The sequence below is a fragment of the Accipiter gentilis genome, chromosome 9, assembly GCF_929443795.1.
Source record: "Accipiter gentilis chromosome 9, bAccGen1.1, whole genome shotgun sequence".
NCBI classification, from domain to species: Eukaryota; Metazoa; Chordata; class Aves; order Accipitriformes; family Accipitridae; genus Astur; species Astur gentilis.
This window is the reverse complement of record NC_064888.1, coordinates 8634749-8654468: the sequence shown is the minus strand read 5'-3', so window position 1 is coordinate 8654468 and position 19720 is coordinate 8634749. Positions and strand designations below refer to the sequence as shown.

General features: G+C 45.1%; 1 protein-coding gene across 5 annotated transcripts in view; it reads right to left on the bottom strand.

Annotated features, from left to right (window-relative positions):
- The window catches only part of JMJD1C (jumonji domain containing 1C), a 171741-nt gene that overhangs the window by 47058 nt on the left and 104963 nt on the right, over positions 1-19720 (bottom strand). For 3 of the 5 annotated variants that reach the window (XR_007507226.1, XM_049809886.1, XM_049809887.1), the window contains exon 3: positions 10778-10891. Coding sequence is in view for 2 of the 5 variants with exons in the window: in XM_049809886.1 (XP_049665843.1) it covers positions 10778-10891 (114 nt within the window). In the remaining 3 variants the exon portion in view is untranslated. Of the gene's footprint in view, positions 1-10777; positions 10892-15810; positions 15834-16215; positions 16299-19720 lie in introns of those variants that run through there. The other 2 variants (XM_049809889.1, XM_049809890.1) reach the window with 2 other exon arrangements.

The following is a 19720-nucleotide window of genomic DNA, read 5'->3' as shown; positions in this document are numbered from 1 at the left end:
CAGGGAAGCAAGCAGCCACCAATGGATATGCAACACCAAACCTGGGCCAGGCAGATAGTCACAAAACAACCTAAAAACTGCTCTAGTGACTTCTGCAATAGTTTTGCATTTGAAAATACAGGTTTAAAAAAAATAGATGACCCTTATGCTCACGGGTTATGTCACACTCTTTTTGAGCAGCTGGGACAATCTGGGTCAGAAAAGCAGAATCTCCTGGAGTGCCAGACTTATCTGTCAGCATCTGATCTAAAGACTTCCCCAAACAAGTGGCTCCTACCCACAAAGCTGGTGGGCTGTCACCTTCCACTTAGAGCACTGTGGTAACTGTTTGTACTACTTACGTCCTCCACGTACAAATGAATGAAAGGTGAATAGCACTGTTCCTTGTCCATCTGCTCCCTTATTTCGATGACACAGACATACATTCATTTTTTCTTTCATTTTCCACTGAATCACATTTCCTTCCCCTTCCTCACTGCAGGCTCCATACATTTATCACCACCATCTTAGCAATATGCAACTTTGTCCTAATTATGCATTTTGGTTTATCTACTCCTAAGAGAAACAGGGAGGGAATACTGGTCCTACCCAACTCAGCCAGTAACTCCCAAGTCATGCGGAGATACTGGAACAAGCCTTTGAGTCACTTACCAAGCAACTCAATGCCACTATGGGAAAAGAAACCTCAAAGTGCAGACACTTCCCTGAAGCAAGCAATTAGCAGAGTGAAGCTGATGCTAACACGGAGAGCAGCTGAGTAGATCGGAGAAAAATCTTTTGTACATTGATATTAAAATTTACACTGAGACACAGACACCCTGTGTATTGTGAACGGCTTTCAGAAGGGATCTAACTCCCCAAGCTGAAAGACAAGCTGTATGGTCTTTAAGCAAAAAAGAAAGTACTTTCTGTGATCATCAGTTGTCTGGACTAGTGGGCTGCCAGAAAAGCAGTCCAAAGCCCCCAGAAATCAAGCCAACAGATCAGTTCTTGCTCAGAAACTGAGCATTTTGCAGGAGACACATCTTCCTTGCATCAGGGACAGAAGTTACTTGCGGCAGCAGCTTGAACTGGCAGAGTTGGAAAGCTGTATACTGTCACCACAGCTAATGACAAACTGGATAGTTATCTCTTATCTCATGGTAGTTACTTCCACCAAATCTCTTATCAGTTGCATTACTCAGCAACACCATATTCTTTGACAAGACTATTGGTAACTAAGAGCTTACTGTATTAAAGAGCAAAGGTGTCTCAATTCAAATCTGAGGAAGAAAACTGTAAATAAAATACTATCCAATACGTGGCAGACTGATGACAGCTCCTAAAATCAACACCACCTCCTAGAAACGTGCATCAGAGTTAGCTCACTCTTGTGAGTGACTCTCTGCTCTGTAATTTGAACTACCACCAGCTTAGATTACCAGCAGTCACAGAGCCACCCAGTCTCTTCTGCAAATATCCTCAATCTTATTTACCAAATAGGAGCTCTAGGAACATACAACTGTCCAGCTCCTTTCCCGCCTGTAATTCATGAGGATTATAGGCAGAATACAAATCCTTCCCAACAATAAGATTGTAACCATTTTTTTTGTCAAGAGGAAAGAACACGCAAGATTATCTTCAAAATGTTCTTGAAAGCCAGCTTCAGTGGAGTTTGGTCCACCTAATCACTATCACATTAACATTTTATTTTCAAGTGGTTTTCCAGGGTTTGTTTGAAAACATGTTTCTTAGAACAGTAGTACATAACAGTGTTGGCCAACATGCTGGTAATATGAAAGTAGTTCAGAATAAAACACATTTCTCTCATGTTTTAAACAAGTACCACTGTACTTGCACAGAACTTTTCAAGGTTAATTTATAATAAGATTTAAGGCAGCACTGCACAGAGGCAATGCATCTGGGTTGGAAAAACAATTAACACATTTTCTTCAGAATTTCATCCAGAAGAACAAATTTCTCTGGTCTCAGGGATATGGTGCAGAGACTCTCCAACTGTCTGGCTGGGCATTCAACAGGGAGCCCATCACTGTGCAAATGTGGAAATGCTGCCTCTGCTCCAAGAGAAGCAATTGCTCCATCAGAAGCAATGCAGCCATCATCATGTGCTTTTTTTTTTCTGATAACAGCTCCGTTCCGACCTGCTGGAGCCATTTTAGGAATTTTCCCTATAAAAAACAGAGATCTGGGATGTATATCATATTTGGATTAACACTAGAGCTCTCTGCAACTCTAGAGAAAGCAGTGGCTGTGCCTTTTATAGAACAGACGAATAATGGTCTTGCAAAGAGAAAAGATTAAATTGCTAATCAGAAAACAGTGACATTTCAGCTGTTGCTGCAATAAGCTCCTTGGGGTAAACTTGGGAAAGTCATTCAGTGTTTAAAATTGATAAGTGCTCGTCTATTTCACAATATTTTTCCATCAATAAATCTACTAGTACACAGAACTAAAAAAACCCTCTTAAAAACATAATTCAAGACTGAACTACACTACTGGGGGGGGGGGGGGGGGGGGGCGGAGATGGGGTTATGCGCCTGTCAAGGACCATACTTGATAGTCAAATCTTACGCATCCTGAAATCTGCTTTAACCTGATTTTATCTACTGTATACCAAAGTGGCACTGAGTGGTGGAAAGAAGATGGCAAAAGAGAAGAAAACGTTCACATTGCCTAAAAATCCAGCCTCTACGGTTGAAATATAATTTCTAAACTGTATGCTTAAAATTCACTACTAAAGTCATAAAATACAGAATAATTTGTGAGATGCACAGAAACTGTGCTTCAAACCCACTTGCTCAGCAAAAGCATGCTAAAATACTACGCCCAGTAATGCTGGCAGACTCACACAAGAAGGCGGGGATGCAGGGAAAAAAACAGGAATAGTTAATTTTAATTCCATTCAGAAGACAGGAAATGTCTGCTAGATTGCAGGGGGGATCAGTATTTACAAACAGTGGTATTAAAAAATTTTTTTTTGAACTACATTTAATTATGTAGTATATTGTTAAAAAGAAACGAACTTTGATCAGGAAATGCACTGTACGTCAAGCCCTCTGCACCAAAACAAATACTGCCCTTTTTGTTTTATTAGTAAAGTTACTCCTATGTCTAAGAAAATACTAAGATTCATACTTGGTTTTAATTTTAAAGTAAAATTCAAGTTTGTATAAAATTACTTGAGTTTCTCCCCAGATGTCTGGCCTAGAAAAGGCATTCCATATACACACCTGGAACTGCTATAGCTCTCAATCTCTACCAACTGCAGCTTGCCGAATGCTGTGGAAGAGTTCTCATGAAGCACTAACCCTAGACTACAAATTAGTACTTCTATTAGGTGTAATTTCAAAAATACACTTTCTAAGAAAAAGTTATAGAGTAGCAGCCCTGAACAAAGCAATGTTATACCAGAGGAAGGAACGTAAGCAAACAAAACCATGAGCACTTAATCAAATGAGCTACTGTGTTTATCACATCAACCTAAAGCTTAAGAACACACATTGCAATGAAACTCAAGTTTCCCCCCTACCTGAAATGCAGGAAGGCCTACTCTTTCTCCTCCCTGGGGGAGCACTCCCATGCAATGGCTGCAGGACTTTACCATCATTCACGCTTCAGAGTTCCCCAAAGCACTATGGATTCCCAATCCCAAAATACAGCAACTATTTGGAAAAGCAAGAACATACTGGCTGGCAGAGCACCATCTGGTTAGAAAGTGAAACAGACTTCTCTAGGAGCTGACTTTGTGTCTGGATTATGAAAATAGCATTGGTCCAGAACATCAGATAAGTAAAATACTTTAAACTTTCATTTTTATAAATCAAATGTGATGATTGGAAATTTTAAGGACACAGAACCGATGGTAAGGCGCCCTTCTTGTACTACTGAGCGGTACTTCCCATGGGCTTTTACTGGTGAAAAAAGTAATCATTTGTGATCAAACACAGGAAGTTCTTTACCCAGAAACACTGGATGGATTTGTAAATTCAGTAATCCTGACACTGCTTTTGAGAAGTACTAAGATACTTCAGTGAAAGGATTTGATCTTCACCTTCAAAGAAGAAAAGTTTTGTTCCATCTGTTCTGTTTTGAGTTCCTAACTTTTGAAGTATTTATTTCAACGCTACCTCCTGGAGTACGATTAATGAAGTCAAACCATTTAACCAAGCATGATTTTTGAAAAAATTGTAGGAAGCGTAAAACAAGTTTCTCTACAACAATGGAAGGAAATCTGTTTTCCTATGGATTTGAGACCTACCCCCACTGTAGCAACCTCAGCTTATCCCAGGGACCTCGCAACTCTTTTCCATTCCTCCTCGTGTACCTTCCCACAGCCTTCAGCAGTTACACCTGAACTCCTTCCTACTACCTGGAGGAGCCACACTATTTGTGGCAGCTACACCACCCGCCTACTGACCGATGGCTTCCTCTCCATGCTGCTGATTTCCCTAAGGCTTATCAGATCTAAAAGAACTCCACTCCTGCATCAAACCTCACTGAGAGAGACCAAAAAAAGTGACTGAAGCCCTTATTTCTTAAAAAAAATCAGGCTAAACCAGAAAGGTACAATTTTAGTCCACCTTTATTTTTGAGAATAAAGACAGATGAAGTCCTCAGGGAAACAGCTCTTTTTCAAAGGGAGGCACAAATACATTCTTAGGAGAGATGATGTACATCTCCCTCTAACTCTACAAATGGAGAGTGCCAAACCATCCTCCCCCATTCCTCGCTCTTTGCAAGTGCTCCAGTGAAACTATTCTGTCCCACACGTGTAACTGGGAGCGAGGACTGGTATGAGTCATCTGACCCCCTTCTAGCTGGACACAGCCTTTTGCTTCCCCTCACGCTGGAACCGCACACTTAAACATAGATGTGTCAGTAACAAGCTGTTTAGACCATCGCTCTTTACAACACTGCCAGAGAAGCCAGCTGGACTGCTTATGGGTGGTCCAGACACCAGAGACATGGGAAAGAACAGAGACAGCTCTTAAACACAACGCTGAGAAGAGTTAAAGATGCAGAAAGTTGTGTGCGCCTGTCACTCGTGGAGGAAACGAAAGCCGAGGGGAGCACATGATGGTCACAGATACCAGCTGGCTGGCACCGGGGGTTCCCAAGCTGCTTCTGACAACCTCAAAGGGTGGGACCTACCCAAAAGCTCCTGCCTGCCTGGTCAGTGGAGGTACAAGTTTATGGGAAATGCAACTTTCAGCTGCAGTAGCTATTTTTAAGCCTGAAGTTTAAAGTAAGAGAAGTCTGAAAGACGAGTGCACATACGATTATGGGGTGCTTAAAACACAGACAGAAAAATATTATTTTATCCCTGTTTCAAGATGTTTGAAGAATTTTTTATGTGCACATATCATTACTACACAAGCCCTGCTACATGACTGGCGCGCTCTTATGAGCAAACAAGTCACAAAACCCCAAAGCATCCAGGCCCGAAATACCCAATGTCTGCCCATAATAAACAGACAAGGAGAGTATCAGAGTTGCACAACCCCCTTTTCTCAAGCCTTACTAGATGGCATATAAAACTTGAATTTCTAATAGATCAAGTAAGATTAGGATAGTATTAGATCCTGAATCGGAGGTACCTATTTCATGATTAGTGGGAAAGTTTATTATTATAACTTCAGCAACCTTTAAGGTGTGTTAAGACATTTGACCTGTCAGCCCTCAGAAGAGCAAAGTACACACGCCTATCACTGTAACACCTCCCATAGGGGATTTCTCAGGGCCCTATCTTTACATCTGCAACCTTCAGCACAGAGGTAGACAGGCAGACATCACCATTTTGAAACACTAAGACAACCAGGCTTGTCTTAAAAATAAATAAATAAAAAAATTGTTCTGAAGGAGAATGTGCATAAAGTAGGGCAGCTTGAAGAGAGATTCCACCATACAGAACTGAAGTGTGTTCTTGATTCATTCTCAGCAGGTTGTTTTTTTTGTTTGTTTGGTGGTTTATTGTTTGTTTTGGTGTTTGTTTTCTTTAACCCAATACACAGGAGGAATTTTTGAAGAGACTACGTGCACACCCTTCCACTTCCTCTTCCTTGAGTGGTGAAATACCCTCTTTGCAGGAAGTTTAATGATTGTGAAGGAACCTCATTTGAATTCTTTGCCCTGTCTCAGCTGTGCACATTTGTCCCAGTGCTGTGTGCTCACAAAGCCTTTGGAAATACATTAACACATATGAAATGTGCGTGTATATACAGTCTATAAATTTGGAAATATATAATCTATCATGCACCCTACTCCACCCAACCCAGACACAGAGCTGAAATGCACTGACTGCTTAGGCACAGCAGTCTTGCCAGGTCTTTCCACAGTGTATTTTATTACAGAAAAACACGATATAAAACACTTTTTGTTATTCTTTATTTGCTTGTCCAAAGTATAATGCAGTTGACTCCAGCTGCTCCGGCCAGTAACAGCAGAATCACACACTTCAGCCCAATAGCACCCGTGATGGGTACTGCCAAACACCACCCAGACAAAAACACCACACTGATGAGGTCACACATACCATATGCTGAGCTTTAATGCTTCACATCCCCATCTATAGTCCTTCAAGTAAACTACAATGCTTAAACAAATGAAGGCATGATCAGCTTTGCTGCTGCTTAACTTACTAAGTGTATCATAACAAACACATAGCTGTCACAGAATAGTACGAGTAACTTATTATTACAGGAAACCATTTCAGTTCTTATTACCTGATTTAGGTCACACTTGCATTTGTGTAGGCTTACTATAGTTTTGCTTAAAATATTTTAATAACGAAAATGTTTGAAAGTGTGTTCATTTTCAATCTATAGCAAAGGCAACTGTAAAACCCACTATGTCAATTTTTACTTAATCACAAAAGATACATGATATATTGTGAATGCAAAGCAGAAAGATATTAAAGACCTGACTTACACATCACATTTCAAGACTACATTTCCTACTAGTACAGATACTAGTTTGACATAGAAAATGCTTATTGTAAATTTTATGTCTATCACTTCCTGCAAAGGAACAGAATTTCCATTTCATTGCTAAGCGAAGTACCACAGCAAACATTTGTATCTGCTTTCTCCTCAAGATCCCCTTGTCACCACCATAAAAGAACTACATGACTAAATGGTCTGACCATCCCAGATTAATGAATGAGTCACTCTCGGTCACACACAAGTTTCACGTAGAGAATAATACCGTCTGTACCCTCTATGAAGCAACAGAGATAAAAGCCACCAGAAACAAGTTGTAGGTTGGTGTTAAAGGCACTACACCTATAGAATCCAAGGATTTTTTCTGGAGAAGGGCAGGATTCAAACCAGTACACACATAAGGGAAAGGAAAAGTCACATAATGCATTTAGCTGTAAAGAACAAATTCACTGACAAGTGTAATACTTGCTGTAGAAAACCTTCTGAAGATACAAAAAAAAAAATGGAAAAAGGCTAGTATAGCGCAGCTGCATACCCTACTTCTAATAACGATATTCATCTAGCTCTTACGAAGGTTGTTGAATCTCTTAACAACCGAAACATGTTTGTTTATGCAAAGAGCAGACGTGGCATGGGAATCCATCGTTCACGATTCCCCAGCGAGTCTTGCCAAAGTCTCTTTACTCTTGTTCTGGAAGAACCGCTTCTGGTAACGACAGTAATTTAAGTTCTTTGCCTGCTCAAACTTTGTTTTTCCTGCCAAGACTAAAAGGATGCCAAATGCGCTGTTTTCTTTGCCTTGAGCAGTTGTCACCTGTAAACTGGACAGCCCGGACAGCACTACCTTCCTTATTCATGAAGCCCTTTAGCCCAATATTTATGTTAAACAGCACTGCATCTTTTGATCAGAACTGATCTGAGCAGAATTCATACCAAATCCTCATCTGCTGCCCATTACTAGTATTACAAGTATATGCAATGATGGGAAAAATTACTCAGTAGTTAAGAATTGTATCTGAAGTGAAATGGAGTCTTCCCACACAAATTCAAACTTTGTTTGTTTTGGCAGAAAGGTACTGGAATTTTAGGCACTAACAGCAAAACGCAATAGAAAAGCATTTAGATCACCATGGTCTCTAAGGACTTCATATTGAAAAAGTGCAGCCATGAGAGCTGAAACCAAAAACTAAACATATTTAGAAAGACTCAAAGTTAATTCATCTCTGCAAAGAATGGTTCCTCGGTTATGTATTCTGCTCAAAAGCAGGTTAACAGTATTCCAGACCAAATAAGGGAGCAAAAAGGCCATTTTTTCTTCTTTTTAGAATAGCAGATTTTCACAGAAAGTTTACCAAAGATTTATCTAGGGCCTGTTTTCATGGCAAAGAAAAGGAAGGCCTTCCAGAAAAAAGGGGCAAGTAAAAACTACCTTACATTAAGTGACTGAAGGCTAGGAATGCAATTTCCAGCATTAACAAAAAAATAACAAGACAAAAGAATAGAGACGATGCTCCTGCTTCAGGTATCTTTCAGGAGAAAACAGTCTCATAATGATCAAGTTAATATTTCTGTCCAACACAATGCTGGTACATAATTCAGTTAGCATACTTTAAAAAGTTTTCTATTCTCTTAAAGACGTTATCATTCAGTAAAGCTCTTATCTGTACAATTAACTTGTAAAACTTAGCAATGAGACACTGCTAGCCCTGCAGAGAGACGTGCTTACAAAAGTGATTTCTAAAACTTCTTATAATCATTCAAATATAGAAATCTTTGTAGTATTCACCAGTGAGCTCAATGTTATTTTATGTTTCTACATTCCATATCTGAGCAATTTCCAGTTAAGATGCAAATTCTGGATGCCTTAGTACTTAAGATTAATCTCCGTCAGCAACCACCTTGTAATGTTAAAACAGACAAACAATTTAGGTATCTCTTGTGACCAAACTACTTATGATTGATACAGATCAGTAGCCTCGATCCCAGGCTCTAATAGGCAGCTGTTTGCTCCATGAGAGGGGGAAACAACCTGGCCTCTCACACAGGTGCCCTCTACATGTCAAAAATTGAGGCCAAGAGTTAGGGAGACCAAGCTTATATCCGGAACTGCTTTGTACCAGTTTTTGGTCAACACCTCTTTTAAAACTGAAGTTGCTAATGCTGTTGATTACAGTATTATCTACCAAGATATTATAAAGCCAGCTGTTCATATGACACATTTGCAAAAATGACACCTTCAATTTGTATGCACCTTCGCAAATCAAGGTGTTTCTGTGTCCAATACTGTATCAGTAAAATACTGTGTGAAGTGGAGGACCTGAAATGCATGCAGCATCGTTACATTAACTGCCAGCCAGGCCTGGCAATAGGATTGTTTTACAAAAGGCTGTCCTTCTCATATATTCAATTTGTTTTGCTCTGCTCATCTGGTAAGAAATGATCCACTGCCAAAAGGAGATTGATTACTGTTACTGGAATGAACATCATCAGAGACATGATCTTGACAGACTTCAGGCAAAGGACAGATGCTAGCCCAAGTATTTGCTTTGTAAAATGAATCTGGATGATTGCGGCTGGACTCCGAGGGTGAATTTACACTTCACGGCTCAGCTGATTTAAGAGGTCACTGCTGCCAAAGGAGGATATTCCACTCCACTTTGCGTCATCCTGACCCCCTCCCTAGAGGAAGCCACAGCACTTGGTGCACCCTGGGCTAATCCAGCTCAGCTCACTAACATCACAGGCTTCCACCCCCACCCCAGTTTTTGCAAAACAAGGCTGTGCTGATTTAGAAGGCTGAAGGCACTAGCATGGGGTCTGATAGTGGGAACTGTCCTTTGCAGCAGAGCCAAGCTGTTTGAGCAGCTCAAGTCATGACACGTAACCTCACCCTGACGAGAAGCGTTGAACTCGTTTAGCTTCTCTACCACAGACACAGAAAAGCACCAGCCCTTCCTCGAACTGAACCTCCCTCTCCCTTCCTCGGGATTCTCTCTTGGTCGCTTCTCCTTCTGTAGCTCTATATTTGGTATTGGGGAAAAAAAAACCATCTTGGTGAAGCAGGAGGAAAGAAGGGGTGTCAGGACAAAATTACATAGCGTTTATTCAGGGCCATCTGTTATTCCAAGTCTCAGAGTACTATTTCTGTATCACTGCAGTGTACCATCCCAGCCGTAAGAAAGAATTTATGGCTATTGTAATTGCAATCAGTTCAGCGCAAGTTGAAGTATCAAATGTTTTTCTATTGGTCATAGAAGAGATTTTTAGACCTTCTTCTGAAGGGGGGAGGAACATCATTTCTCTTGTTCATTAAATAAACAGACATTAATATATTAATGCGTTTCTAATTAATGAAGGCAGCATTAAAATCAATAATACTGGAAATTTTAGTTATAAACAGCAGCAAGAGAAAGTATATTTTCTGTTTAAAAATTTAACATTTTCTGCTATTCATTCTCAAAAAAACCAGCAAGTCCGATATCACTGTAATAGCGCAAAGACCTAGAAATGAAAGCCCAGCTTCAGAAGGATAGATACTATCTTTTATCTGCTCTACAATTAATGGTATGGATTAACCTTTAAAGGGGTCGGGTATTTTACTTAAAGGTGGTTCAATAACATTAGTCACATAGTACTCCTTGACATGATCAGATTCACTAGAATCAGATACAGTATCCAATATAATCTTTCACAAAATGAGGAACAATGTCTGCCAATTATCAACAGGAAATTGTTCCTGTAACACAGAACTTGACTGTAAAATGCACTTAAAAATAATAAACACATGGATTTTAACTAAGCTAAATGGACAGTACTTATACGCTAACCAAATTCCTTACCTGATAGGGCTGAAAGGCACTATCTTCAGTTATAAAATCCAGCTGTTTGTCCACAAGGAATTCAACTGCAGTAATTGAATTGTATACACTTTTTCCAACCAAGGGCTTGAATGTCTATTGGAAAAAAAAGAAAAGACAATTAACCAATTAAAAAAAGCTCAGCATATCAAACCCCCAGGACTGTATAAACACTGACGCAATTCTTCCATCAAAACAAGTTAAAACAGAATAACAATTACTGATTATACGGGAAAGAAGGATTTTGTGTTTTCTAATTTTTTCCTTCGTGCCGCTGGTGGAAAACCAGCTAGAAAAGGGAACTGCACCATACGTTCTTCCTTTCCCTTATTGTGCTTGAGCAAGAGTGTTTACCACAGAAGCTCAAAGTACAGGAGCACGATTATATCTTAAACATACAGCTTAGCACGTAGGTCCTCTCCTTCTGCCTGCAGGACTAGCTAGCGCAGTGGTAATTACACTAAGGACGCTGAAGTGGAAACAGACTGCAGACGTGAAAATGCTCCCCCCCCCTCCCGTCCTGTTCTGAAATCATTCACCTTGCCTCCGAGTCAACCATCTCATTTCCCTGCCTGGCTCTGCAACTGTTCTGACTCTTCTGCCTGCCGCCCCCGCAGCTGCTCCTCCCTGCAGCAACCGGCTGCTCCGGCGCAACGGCTTGGGAGAAGGCAGTGCCTGGTCCCGGGGCTTTTGCAGGGGCCGGGAGGTTTCCTGCTTCCCCCCCATGTGCTGGGGAAGCAGGAAACCCCCCCGACCCCCGCTGCGAAAGCCCAGCACAGAGAAAGAAAGGGGAGCGGGGAATAACGGGGTCCTCCACGCCCCTCTACAGTCTTTGCCCAAAACGCCCTGCCTCGTCCAGGCGCAGCGGGATGCGGTAGGCAAGTGAGGAGGGAGCCGTGACTTCAGTGGGTCTCCCCCAAAGGGGACGAGCAGGAGGTCAGTCCCCTTCCCTGCTGGCTGCGTTTCCTGGAACAGAAGCGCAAGGAGAGCATGACTGAGCGGGGGATGTACCGAGAGGGGATGAGTCAGGTGAAAAGGAAATCCCAGCGGATGGAGGGGAGAGAAAATGCCGCCCTGAAGACTGACAGGAACAGCAAAAGGAAGGCATGGGTGAACAAAGGGAACGACTGGCAGAAAGAACATGCAGGATATAAAGGAAAAAATACATGGAGGAACAGAAAAAAACCAGAGGAAAGTTATTCTACAAGACCAAAAAAATAGTAATGAGGGAAAACAGGAAAAGAATAAAGCCCGTTGAGACTGATTCTAAATTTAAAGTGCAGGAAGAATAGACAAAGAGGAGAAACAAGGGCAGGTCAAACCACATGAAGCGTTGTGCAAATGCTACACCAACACCTGTAAGATGCTGCTATTCCAACAGGACATCACTGGCTCACGTGCAACACCCTGCAGCAACAGACCCCAAATACTTACAAGAGGAGGGCAGGATCACTGCCACCTATTTTCAGGCAGGGAAACTGAGGCACAAAGCAATCCCATATCTTGACAAAAGACACCGAAGCAGGGCAGCAGCAGAGTCAGTGACCTGCCCTCAGCCAGTCTGCAGGCACCTCCTAAGAGATGCACTCAAGGTTTTATCAGATTTCATTACCTACTTTACAAAGGTGTTGCCTTGCGATTAGGCTAAATATAACCCAAGTCTCTCTGGAGCTTCAGCTTTGACACTTACTAAACAAATGAGAGAATACTTCATTGGGGATACATTATACTTTCTAATAAATGTATCCAACTCTACAAATGCTCAGATTTAATGTACCCCATTCTTGTTTCCATTTTATTTAAGGTTTCACTATAGCTGTTAACTCTTTCTCCTGCAAGCAAAGAAAAAAAAAAAACAAACCCAAAAAACCAAACCCCTATCAGCCAGTCAGCCATCCCAACAACAGGGTAACAAGATGAAAGGGCTGAAGGGGCAGGAAAATATGATAATATGCTAACTACAGAGTCTGAATAGTAAATAATTATTTAACCTCTAATAGTTAAGAAAGGGCCTTTGCTCTTACATCACTTGCCTATAATGGATCTTGTATTGCTAATGGTTCGAGTTAAGAGAGGGTGGAGTTCACATCATGAAATTGCAAAGCGTTGAGTGTATAAACTCACGAGCAGACAAACTTTTCTTTAAAAAAGTCAACGCTGTAGTCTTTCAGTTCTTAATTTGCCCCTGCACCTTCACGTACACTGTTCTACATTTTCCATTGCTGGCTCCTTTCTAACTTTCTGTGCTATTATTCCGGTCAAGAAATGCGTTTCTGACTACAAACAACAGGACATACCACATCATTAGCTAAAATGAAACCGTGTGGAATGCAGCTTGCAGTCATCATTCAGGATTCAGACAACACAGCAGATTAAGGTATGTGTGAGCCACCAGTTTATCTTACTGCTGGTATTAAAAGCACTAGTTCCAAATATAGATCTGCGAGCGTGATTATTCTGAGAAGAGAAACGTAATGCCTTCTCACTTGCTTTCATAGATCTAAGCCTCCAGACAGGCCAACACCCCCAAAATACACATGTGGAGGATGCAGGCTATCCCACAAGCACAGAGGAAAAAAATGTAAATAAATAAAGCAAAACTACACCATGTCACACACCTCCTTATACGAGGATAGCCACTCAGCTGCACACAACTTGAGATTTTTCAGACACTATTAGAAAACGTTCCCACTATCAAAGAACAACAAAACCCCACCCTTCAATAAAAGCAGGCCTTCCTGAGAAGGCAAAGTCCAGACTCCCATCAGCTCCAGGAGATAGGCAGGCCACCAAGGAGACAGCCAAGCCAAGATTGGGTTAGGGATTTGAAAAAAAATCTTAAGATGGAAGACATGACCAAACTTCACACCACGCATCGCATATGCACAAAGAAAAACAGACTAAGAGCACAGCAGGCAAGAGTCAGCTACTAGAGGCAAGCATGCAAGGCATGTAACGACACGAAAATAGATGTAAGAAGGTCCAACGAGCTCCTTGCAGACTTTCAGAGGAAGACACTCTTTCCATTCCCAAAGTGGAGGACAACTGTAGGGAGAATCAAGCATACTGGCTGAAACCAGGAAAAACTGAACCTTTTCAAACAAAAATCTCCCTTTCAAACTTGCGTAACGCTTCCTTTTACCATCTATGTTAACCCAGTTCCCCAAAGACCACAATTAAAGCAAAGGACTCAAGCACTCAATTTTAAGTGACATCTGACTTCAGCACTCTTCTAAGCGGCTAGTTAAAACAAACAAACAAAATTCCACTTCTTTCCCCACCAAATTTCCCCGCTTGGCCAAAGGGAGCTCTATGAAAACCACACAGACACGCCTCGGTTGCTTCGCTACCAAGTTGCCCGATACTGAATAAAACCTATTTCTTACTCTGTGTGTCCCACCCGCCCCATCTCCCCGTGATTTTACCCCAGTTCATGCAAGAAATAACCTGCCTATGGGAGGTATCTGGCACAGTTCTGAGACCGAGAGGAGACGCTGGGTTTGGACCTTCCAGAAATCCAAACAACTTTTTAGAAAACATTAAGCACCATCACTTCACAGCAGACAATCTCAAAACTATTCGACGGCCTTCACCAAATACTCGCGGATACAGGGGATTACTCACGGACTGCATTTTCGCACGCCCAGTAACACAACTCATCTATTTATTTATCGTTTCCAAACCCCCATGGCAACCGCAGGCCCCGCTTTCCCCAGGAAGCAGTACCGAGCAAGCCCGTAGCGCCTTTTTATCTCTGCCTAACGCCATTCAGCAGCTGGAGGGGCGGTCGAGCCGCCCCCACCGTGTGAGCAGGCAGTTCCCTGGCGCTGGCCACCACCGCTGGCCTCCGGGAGCCGCCACCCCCCGGCTGCGAGCTGCTGCCGGCCGGCTGCTGCAGCCTCGGCGCTGCCAGGCTCTGACACCCAGCAGGCTCATTGCAGCAAACGCTCGGGTTACAGCTGAGCTCGCAGCTGCCGCCCGGCTCATCCCGCACGTACCACCACCACCTCATCCGCCTGGCTGGAGCTCGCAGCCTGCGTGGCCGGGCACCCCGCGCCTGAAGCCTGCTCCCCACGCCACAAAAGCACATTTTTCTAGGCACAGGTACTGCGCTTGGTCATGTGTGCGTGTGTGTGCGTGCGTGTGTGTCCCTTTTGCCTTTTAAGCCTCTCTAGAGGAATTCAGACCGTGAAGAGAACAGGCTTTTAAAAAGCTAAAAATTTATTCAAGGAACTAAACCGTGTAACACTTCACAGGTCTTCCTCCTTAAGCCACAGAAATTGAAAAAGCTCGTGTAAACTTCATTTATACGTGCTATTCGGCAAACTTTTCCACCTATTGCTCCTTAGCCTCGCTGTTCAGTCTGCAATAGGGCAAACGCTGGCACCTTTTCATTATGACACTTCAGCATTCAAAATAGCTGTAGCTCTCTTCCAACGCCTGTTTGTTGCCATGGTTTGCACTCAACGGCAGAATTAGCGAGCGGTAAAGAGCGGAAAACAAAAAAGGCAGATTTGACGTAAAAAAAAAAATAAAAAAAATTAAAAAAAAAAAAAAAACGAGCATCGAGTTTTCTCATTTGCAGACTACTTCGTCTGCATTCCCGACGCAAGAGCCAGTTTCCAGCCAAGGTATTACTGCGGGCGGAACTCTCCCAGCCGTCCCCCGGAGGGGGGTCTCGGAGCCCGCAGGCAGAAGGAAGTAACCGGCGGGACGCGGAGAGAGCGCGCGGCCCGCCGGGCCCCCTCCCCGTCGGAGGCGGCGGGGGTGCCGCATGGCAGCGCCCTGCGGAGATTATGGCAGCTGCTTTGTAACGGCGGCGCTCCTCACGGCTAACGCCTGGGCAACGGGCCTTTCCAGTTCCGCAGACGGCGGTAACGACCGAAATTCAACCTCACCTCCACCAAAGAAAAAAAAAACTAAAATAAAAACAACAAAAAAACCCAACCAACCAAATCTAAACCCCGATTTCCCGATCGATTATCCCCCGGGTCAGGGAGGCGCCCGGTACTCACGGTGTCTCCCTCCGGCCCGTCTCGGCGGTGCACGCCCCGCGCTCCCCCGCCGCCGGGCCGCGCACAAAGCCGTCGCCGTCGCCGCCGCCGGCCGCGTGCGGCGCCGCGCCCGCGGAAGCCCGCCCGTCACGTGCGCCGCCCCGCGCACCGCCGGGCCGGGGGCCACGACACCCCCACCCACCCCCACCCCCCGCGGGGCCGGGGGCGAGCCCCGCTCCGCCCCCGCGGCCTCGGAGGGCAAACAAAGGCGCGCCGGCGCCCCTCGGAAACTTAAAATGTCCGTGGGGGAAGGGGGGCTGTCCCGCGGAGATAAGCCGCCCCCACACGTCGCGGCGGCGGTTTCTCCCCTCCTTCCCTCGCCCCTGCCGCCCCCCCCTTGCCGATCCCCCGCCCGTCGATATGCACCTCGCTCGGCGTCCCGCGGCCCGGCCAGGGGGAACCTCCGCGCCCGCCTCCGCCTTTGAACTCACTTAGGAAAATGGTTCTCGCCGCGCCGCTTCCGGGTCGAGCGACCGCGCCGGGGGCGGGGCCGGCGGCGGCGGAGGAGGAGGAGGAGGAGGGCTCGCCGCCCGCCCTTTGTGGGGCCGGCGCGGGCTAGCAGGCAGCTGGGCCCGCCGCGGAGGCCCCGGCGCGTCCCCGCTGCTGGGTCATGGCGCGCCGCCGCCGCCGCTTACATAAGGGCGGGCGCGCGGTGCGCGGGGCCGGCCATGGCGGCGCTCTGCCGGAGCGGGGAGGAGCCGGGCCGCGCCGAGCCGAGCCGCGCCGAGCCGAGCCGCCGGGAGCCGAGCGAGGGGAGGGCGCCGGCGGGAAGGGGCGGCGCGGCCCGCGGGGGCGGGGGAGGCGGCCACGTCCCGCGGGGGCGGAGCCGCGGGCCACGTGTGGCGGCGGGCTCGGAGCGGGGCCGGGGCAGGCGGGGGTCGAGAGGCTGCCGCTGGCCGGTTGGAGCGCGGCAGCCTGCGAAACCCGAAACCGAGGTTGTGGCCTAAGTCCTTCCTTCCCCCGAAAAGCCGCCACGATGCCGGGTCTGTCCTTTGAAAGCCCTTCCCCGTCCCTGCCCCTCGCGTGGGCCTTCTGAAGTCAGCAAACGAGGGCTACGATTCCATCCACGTTCACCCGAAAAAAAAAAAAAAAAAGAAAAAAAAAAGAAGAAGAAAAAGGAAGGGCGGGTCAGGCATGAGCTCAGTGCCTGATTTTGGTCCAGACGCAGCCGGAGCAGAGGGCGGTGCGGGGAGCGACCCAAGCCGCACGGCGGGGGACGAGCCGGGAGTCCCGGGCTGCTCCGCTCCGCTCCCCTCCCCTCCCCTCCCCTCTGCGCCGCCAGACAGAGGGAAAGCCTGGCAGGGGCCGGTCAGCGGAAAGCCTGGCCCTAACAGCGTACGTCGCCGTCATCAGCAAGTATTTACAGCCCATCAACTGACGGCAAAACGGCCCCAAGCACGGTTTTCCTATTTTCAGCATACAACCTATTTTCTCCCTGATGACAAAAAAACCCAAAAACGACAAAACAAAAACAAACAAACAAACCAAACACCCCAAACCCCACATAAAACGTGTTTTCCCACTGTTGAACACAAGTTGATGGCACTAACCAACTAGCCGTTTACATGAAAATATCAATTCACCTAAACAGTCCAGGGAGAGAAGAGCGCATGGTGCACTACCTAATGAGAAAAGTTTCCAAACAGAAATTTAGCAGTAACGCCTGTAATGCATTCCTTGAGTTTAGTTCACATACACAAGCATGGATAGAAGAAAAAAAAGGAAAAAAAATAAATCACAAGGGAGGTTGCGATAGAGGCATTTATTTCCTCCAACCCCTTTAAACAAACAGCTGTACATTTTTTACTTCATGGAAAAAATACAAAGCGTGTAGTTTGCCAAGAAAGTATGAGAATAATGGGAAATCAATGCATGACTAGTTCTCTGTTCTCATCTTGAATTATTCCAAATGATGTAAGCTTCAAGGTGTACTGGAATGCTATAAAATACTGAGCTCTGAAATCATAAAATACTTCAGTACAGTTAAAAATTAAAGTTGAACTGCAAGGCTCTCTACCCACCACGGACTTGTCTCCAGCAACTGGATTTCTTCTACAACAGTTTGTGGCACGACACGCACACGAGCAGGGCAGGAACCAGGGTACCTGGACATGCTTTTTGTACACTACCCGGCCTACGCTCAAACCACGTAACTGCAAAACCGCATTTTGTTTTGAAGGGACACTAGCAGAGGTGCTTTATTGTATTTATTTCCCCTTTTACGTGGAGTTCCAGGCTGGCGAGTCCGAGGCGGCTGAGCAGCCTTATATGGCAGCAAGGCTGTGGGGAGGCAGCAGTGCCCTGAGCAGCCTCCATCTATTCCTGACCACCCAGTTGCTCCTCTCGTCTCCGCCACCCCCGCGCACAGACCCTCACAAGATCCGCTCGCTTTCAGGGCTAGCCAGAGAAAGGCCGCCTTCTACTGCCAGCATAGCATGGGGCTCGCTGGCCCCCTCTGCTCCCCCAAAACACCTCCCCTGCCCCAGCCAGGCTGCGGCAGGGCTGCACCTCCTCATCTCCAGAGAAAAAAAATCAAACATCTCAGTGACACCATTTTGACCCAATTCCTTTCCAATTCCTTCTTCTCCACCCCACCTCCCCCAGGGTGGGGGGGAATAACGCCTCAGCCGCTTTCACCCGTACCGAGACAGGTCATGCAGCAGCAGAGACTAAAATGCATCCTTATTGCGTGTTTGGGGCCGCAGTCTGCACTGCCTTTACCCCTCTGGTGCAGAAGCGTGCCCATTCTCTGCCACCAAACAGCAACAGGCCAGCTTGCCAAGTGAGCGGGGAGTCTTTCACAGACTCGGTTCTTCAGAGGCCTCACCACCTCTAAAAAATAAAACTTGACCTATCAGTAATAGCTGACACAAGGAAATATCCGCAACTCAGACTTTGCCAAGTAGTCAAGAAAGAAAATACTTTTTCCAAACTTAATTCTGTACTTGTATGATTTTCGATTTAACTTCTAAAGCGCATTTTAGATTACCTCCAACAAGTACTGAACATCCCAAAGACATACTACTACTGCCACCACAAAACTCGTACCCCTCTCATACGGTTTCAGGGGCTTGTTCTACCATTTCTCTCAAGTAAGAGTCCAAACGCTACTAGTTATTTCAGGAAGGGCAAACAAACGCATTATGCCTATTACAGAGCGCAACATACTTCATGCTACTATTAAACTGCTGGTGCTGTGATAGCTGTGCGGTATGTAGTGCAACTGTCAAAGCAGGCAATCCTTAATAATATCCAATACAGACACTGTTAAAATACAAATCACAAGACTGTCTGGAGGACAGGCAAGTTTGCCTGTTTGGACGAAGCTTTATTAATAGACTGCAACTTAGTAACAAAGAATATTAATACCCAGCGCAGCACCACCTATTCATTACCACAGAGGGATTTTGTAAAAATTCTCAAGTGGCACCAGCCACAGGTGGAATACTAACCCAGCAGCTCTAGTTCCAAGGCTGTCACTTAAAGACAATCTCAGTGAAGATCTGCTAAGCAGGAAAACACCTTTTGAGAGTATAAAAAAAAAAAAATGAAGTTGCTACCGGTGCAATTGCTAATGTTAAGTATGCTAAGGCAACATAAAACGACATTTACATCATTACAGCTGACTAAATTTACCGCAATATATATGCGTGTATTCTTAACAAAACACAGATTTGCCAAGTACAGGCACTAACGCCGATTTTTAAACGAGAATTTTAAAAATTTGTGTCTTAAGAGTCCCAAAGCCTATGGAAAATATCCCTATCCAAGGCTGGTTATGACATTTGCAAAATACACGACACTTTAGAGCGGCTTATTTCACAGTCACGTTATTTTAGTGCTGTTTCCCACTCCCGTTTGCTTCGTCTCA